Genomic DNA, 6000 nt, shown 5'->3' on the forward strand with positions numbered 1-6000 from the left:
CACATATGCCCACCCACCAACCATCCGTCATTCATCTACCCATCAACACATCCATCCATCGATCCATCGATCCATCCATCCATCCATCCATCCACCCACCCATCCATCTATCCATGTACCTAACCACCCATCCACCAGTCACATGATGGAAGTATGAGGTGACACCCTGGGCTATGCTAGCGCTGTCTTCTGTATACGGTTATGGCCATGTGGGTGACTCTTTCTCTGGGTTCTGTGGTTGCCAGGTGCCAGTCCCCATTGGCACATGCAGGTGAGCCTGCCATAGCAGTGTGGTGGCATGTTCAGAATGAGCAGTGGCAGTTCCAGAACCTGTTCCAGGAGCTGGGAGGCAGGGAGGGACTGGGCTTTCTCAAGGGGCCCCTCACTGGCTGCACATCAGGGCCTTTGTCCCTGGCTAGCCCGGCTCCGCCATGGTGCAGCCTACCCTGGCCTCTGCCTCCTCTCCACTCTCCCTGTAGTTCGGGGAGCGCTTCATGTTCGACTGCAAGGACTGTGTCTGCCTGGAGGGCGGGAGCGGCATCGTCTGCCAGCCCCGAGTGTGCAAGCAGAACGGCCCCTCCCAGTGCACAGAGGACGGCACCTACCTGGTCACAGAGCTCAACCCCGCTGACGCCTGCTGCGGCATCTCCTCATGCAGTAAGGCCACCCCTTGGCAGAGTCCCTGTGTCCCTCCCAGGGCTCCCGGCACTGTGGAGCACAGGTGGGGCTTCCTGTTGTCCCCTCCTGCGAGCTCAGAATGTGCCCACCCAAAAGGCCATGGGCTGAGGGTGGCCAGTGGGCACCCCTGCTTCCGAGACTGGCCAGAGCAGGGTGGGCCGGCCGACGTCTGGGCAGACACTTGTGGTGGGCAGTGGAGCCCTGATTGTGGGGCGTCAGTCAACCTCAGCGTTGCTTATCTGCCCCCCTCCAGAGTGCAACACCAGTCTATGCCAAGAGGAGCCCCCCTTGTGCCTGCTGGGATTCGAGGTGAAGAGCAAGGTGGTGCCTGGACGGTGTTGTCCAGTCTACTCCTGTGGTAGGTGGGGAGGGCGGGACGGGGCAGCAGGTGGCTTGGGCTGTGGCAGGGGCTGCCTCCCTTGGAGGGCTGGGGTGCCCCTTGGCCGGGGGTGGTGTGCCTCTACCCTGCTGTGGGCCTGCCTCTCGGCGCCATGGGGCTGGGCTGGCGGATGCTCAGGATGGTGACCTTTTTTGGCTCTTTGTTTCTCAAGTGCCCAAGGGAGTGTGTGTGCACCAGAACGCGGAGTACCAGGTGGGCCCTGGGCTGGGATGCCGGGCGGGGGATGGGGAGAGATGGCCCAGCTCTGGTCCCTGGGCATGGGGATGAGGGGCTGCACGGGACCTGGGAAGGGAGGTCGTGACCGGAGCATCCAGGTCACATCTGCCCGTGCCCACAGCCTGGCTCTCCAGTGTACTCCTCCAAGTGTGAGGACTGCAAGTGCACCCATGCCGTGGACAACAGCACCCAGTTCAACGTCATCTCCTGCACCCACGTGCCCTGCAACAGCTCCTGCAGCCCTGTAAGCCACTGGCCCTGATCCCCACCCTGCCTCAGTCTACCCCATAAGCCAAAGCCTCTCCCTCCATTTGCTTCATAAACCACGGCCCCTGCCTCCGCCCAGCCTCAGTCTACTGCTTCCCATCTTCCAGAAAAGCCGGTGCCTTCATCTTTTCCTGGTCAACCAGTGTCTATCCCCACCTCTCTGCCTCTACTTGCCCAGGCTGTGGGTTCCCCCCAAGTGGGGGTTCTGGCACCCCCAAGGGACGTGTGGGGTGCTGAGCCAGTCCTGAGAGCTCAGCCTGAACCCATCTGTGTCCACAGGGCTTTGACCTCGTGGAAGTTCCTGGTGAATGCTGCAAGAAGTGCCAGCAGACCAAGTGTGTCGTGGAGAGGCCCAATGGCCAGTTGATCATTCTAGAGGTGGGCGTGGTGGCCGTCGGGGTGGTACCCAGGGTTGTGGGGCAGATTCTGCAGTGCCTGCTGCCAGCTGAGGGAAAGCCTACGAAAATGGCAGTGTGCCATCTGAGGCCCTTGTCCTGGCATGGCACCGCTGTCCCCAGGGTCCTGGAGCTACCAAGGCCAGAAGCTTGAAATAAAAGGGAGTTGATTCTCCCTTCTCTGGAGCGCCCAAAGTCAAAGTTAAAGCACCAGAGGCCTCTCCCCTGGTTTGGGTTCAGAACCTGGCATCCCCTTTGAGGTTGTGTGATGGCAGGCGAGGCCTGACCCTGGTGTCCCTTGTCCAGTGGCCACGGGCCGCTGGGTGTGAGAAGCTCCATCTGTTGCATGTTTCTGGCCTGTCAGGGCTGCCCGTGACGCGTCCCCGTCTGCGGCTGTCGCTCTGACCCTGTTCTTCTTGCAGCCGGGAGAATCACGGGAAAACCTGGATGACAAGTGTACCTACTTCAGCTGCACGAAAATCAACAACCAGCTCACCTCCTTAGTCTCCAAAATCATGTGCCCTGAGTTTGATGAGAGCAGCTGTGTCCCAGTGAGTGGGCCCCCCAAGTGGGCCGTGTGTGCTGCGCTGGAACTGGGGGGCTGCTCCTGGGTTTGGGACGGTGGCCTCTGGCCCCTACAGAGGCCAGGAGGCTCTGCCGGGGACTCTCCTGCACCCCCTGGGCTCCAGGTCTCAGTTTGCTCTCTTCTCCCTCTAGGGCTCCATCACATTCATGCCCAACGGATGCTGTAAGACATGTGAGTATAGTCACAGGCTCAGCCCAGAGGGCCCGGGGAGGCCAGGGGCCCAGAGAACTGTCCCTGCAGCACGTCCCCTGCCCTGAGGCTGGCCAGGAAACAGAAGACGTGAGAGCCCAGTGTGTGTTTGTAGAGGGGCGTTGGGTGGTGTGGAGGGCCGGCCTGTGGCCATGTTTGTGGAGGGAGGGCCGGCCTGAGGCCCCAGCCATGCCCCACTGTGCTCCGTAGGCATTCCCCACAATAAGACCAGAATTCCCTGCTCTACCATTCCGGTCATGAAGGAAGTCGTATATGAAGGCTGCGCCAAGAACGTCAGCATGAACTACTGCTCTGGGTCCTGCGGGACGTTTGCCATGTGAGTCCTGGGCTTTGCGTGTCTGGGGTGCGGAGGGAGCCCTGGGAGTGGCCCACGGAGAGCTGGCCCTCACGCCACGCTCCTCGCCACCTTCCCGCCCCAGGTACTCTGCCCAGGTCCAGTCCCTGGACCACAAATGCTCTTGCTGCAAGGAGGACAAGACCAGTCAGCGTGAGGTGACCCTGGACTGCCCCGATGGCCGCTCGCTGACGCACACCTACACGCACATAGAGAGCTGCCTGTGCCAGGACACCGTCTGCGTGCTGCCCCAGGCTCAGCGAGGCCGGGTCCGGCGCTCCGGCCCCCGGTGGGGGGAGAATTGAGCAAGGCCCCTCCGTGGCCCTGCCTGGTCCTGCTGACCCTCCCGGCACCCTCGCTTCCTGAGGCATCCTCGCTTTGCTTCCTCTCTGCAGATATTTATTTTCTGACTTTTCGTTCCATCTTTTGCTTTCCGATAATAAACGCAGGCAGATGCTGTACTGGTGAGGTCTGAGTTGGTACTGGGTCAGCGTCGGCCTCTTACCACTTTCCCCCATTGTCCCCAGGCTTTGCACACTGGACAAAGGGAGCTAGCTGGGCTTTGACAAATGCTGCATGCAAATGCAGCCACCTTCCCTTGGGCTCCCAGCAGTCTGCAAAACCCTCCGCGGTGAGGCCTTCCTGCCCTCATGCTGAGCCCCCGCCCCCTCACAGCTAGCAGGGACGCCCTCACCCAGCCCAGGGCCCTGGGACAGGCTGGGAAACAGTGTATGTGTGCATTGTTGGGGGCATGGGTGTGTGCATGGGTGTACATGCCTGTGGGTGTGAATACATGTCTAAACGCAGATATTATACATGCCTCTGTGTGTGTGTTTGAGGGACACTCAGGGTGCAGTGCTCATGTGTGTTTGATTGCTGAGCCTCTGGTCTTAGGACACTCATGGTGGCTGCTGGCCCAGGGCAAGCGTCCCTGTGGTTTTCTCCATCGAGGCACGGTATGGGCAGGGGCGGAGGCCCTGGATCGAGGACTCCTATAATCACCCTCTGGACCAGAGGGAAGCCTTGACGTTTGTCCTCAGTGCCCACTTCTTATCCTTGAGCTGGGGTTCTCCCACCTCAGAGAGGGTGAGTGCTAGGCCTCTAGACAGACCAGGTTCCCAGCTCTGCTCCGCCATTGGTGGAGATTCCACCACTGAACAGCAGGGGGAGCCAGAAACACTTGGTGGCTGTCCTGTGGGTGGCCCAGGAAAGGAATTTACTGGGGCTATGTGAGGAAATGGCTTGCACGTGAGAAGAGGTCCACCTCTATCCTCGCACACGCTTGTCCATTTTTAAGCTGTCTTGGATTGTCAGATGCACATGCCTGCGCGCGGGTGCGTGCGCACGCACACACACACACACACACACACACACACACACACACACACACACGTGCCCGCACACGTCAGGCAGCCCGGCTTTGCTGTGAGAACAGAGGGATGGGCTGGGGGTTCCACAGAACAAGGAGGGGCCCACAGTGTGAGGTGCTTGGCGGCGGGGCCGCTAGGGTGTGGCCCCAGGCCACCTCTAAACAACGTAAATGCCAGAGGTGAGAACATTAAGCCTCTAGAAGAGGAAGGCACAAGACTCATGACCCTAGAGAAAGGAAGAAAGGAAGGGCTCCCTGACTGGGCCTGTGGCCTGGTGCACTGGGGGGACCGGTCAAGGCCGTGGCCGTGCTGAAAGCTTGGGCCTCGTGGGAGCTGAGTAGGCCACTGGGACGCTGCCCTTGGAGAGGATTGATGCAGTTCTCCTGGACTCTTGGCCGGATCTTACCAGAGCAAGTTGTTGTGACATAAGGCCACCCCACTGTTTACCTTCCCGCTGCTTCACTATTTGAGAGCCACATCCCCTGACCCGGCCCCAGACTTCCAGCCACCAGACTGTGGAGCTATTCCTCCCCCCTCCTCCCTCTCCCCTCCCCCCTCCCTTTCCCCTCCCCCCTCCCCGTTCTCCTTTCCCTCTTATTCCTCCTTCCTACCTTCCTCACTTTTCCTTCCTTCCTTTCTTCTTTCCTCCTTCCTTCCCTTTTTCCCTTCTTCCTTTTGTCAGTAATAGGATTTGAACTTGAGGCATAGGCTTGCTATGCAGCTCTACTATTTGAGACACACACCCAACCCTAAAATTCTCTCTCTCTCTCTCTCTCTCTCTCTCTCTCTCTCTCTCTCTCTTCCCTCTCTCCCCCTTAAACACCTAGTCACAGGCATTTTTTGTTTTTTAGTAAGAGAAAATGGGCCAACACCAAGTCACGAAGGCCATAACGCGTCAGAGTACAGAGTTTCACATTTGACTGATTCACTAGTCAACTGTGTTTGGAAAGGGGCTGTTCAATGTAACAAAGGAAAATAATACAAGCCAGGACACAGGGAAAGGCCTGTGTGGCAGGCTGTGCTGACTGCTGGCCCCACGCTGGCTCACCGGCCCAGCCACAGAGGGGCTTCCCTCTGCCTGAGAACCAGGGAGCCCTGGATCACATTCCCCCTGCCTCACCCCATGTGAGGACCCGCACAGCCTGGACTTGCAGGGCTTGGTGGCACAGCTCTGAGCCCCTCCCTTCTGAGAGCGTGGGGCAGTGGTGGATGGAAGTGCAGACCACACAGGACACACCTCCTTCTGCAAAGTATCCAGACCTAGAATAGGCTGAGCAATGGAGCCTGAATTCTTCCTGGCCAGGCCATGGGGGGTGGGGGGTGACCACGCTCCAGGCTCTGGAGTTCAGCCAATGTCAGAGAAGATTTCCTAGCATTGCCCCTGGCAGCCACAATGGTCTCTCTGTCTCTGCCTTGATGTCCATTTCTATCCTTATTCTCTGCCTCAGACTCTATATCTCTAGCTCTCTCCCAGCCTCTGACCCTGTGTTCCTCCTCACTTCCTGTGTCCCCCCTCACTTCCTGTGTCGGTCTGTTATTCCTGG

At 59.2% G+C, this 6000-nt stretch overlaps 1 protein-coding gene across 1 annotated transcript in view; it reads left to right on the forward strand.

The window, feature by feature from the left end:
* Muc2 (mucin 2, oligomeric mucus/gel-forming) overlaps positions 1-3529 on the forward strand; it is a 38672-nt gene extending 35143 nt beyond the window's left edge. Inside the window, exons 48-56 of the mRNA XM_090348617.1 lie at positions 480-657; positions 932-1036; positions 1230-1270; positions 1416-1538; positions 1841-1939; positions 2379-2507; positions 2674-2713; positions 2942-3068; positions 3172-3529. Coding sequence (XP_090204743.1) covers positions 480-657; positions 932-1036; positions 1230-1270; positions 1416-1538; positions 1841-1939; positions 2379-2507; positions 2674-2713; positions 2942-3068; positions 3172-3391 — 1062 coding nt within the window. The 3' untranslated portion in view covers positions 3392-3529. The remainder of the gene's footprint in view (positions 1-479; positions 658-931; positions 1037-1229; positions 1271-1415; positions 1539-1840; positions 1940-2378; positions 2508-2673; positions 2714-2941; positions 3069-3171) is intronic.
* Positions 3530-6000: the final 2471 nt, after the last annotated feature.

This window comes from Megascapheus bottae, chromosome 16 (assembly GCF_031878675.1).
Source record: "Megascapheus bottae isolate mThoBot1 chromosome 16, mThoBot2.hap1, whole genome shotgun sequence".
Classification (NCBI taxonomy): Eukaryota; Metazoa; Chordata; class Mammalia; order Rodentia; family Geomyidae; genus Megascapheus; species Megascapheus bottae.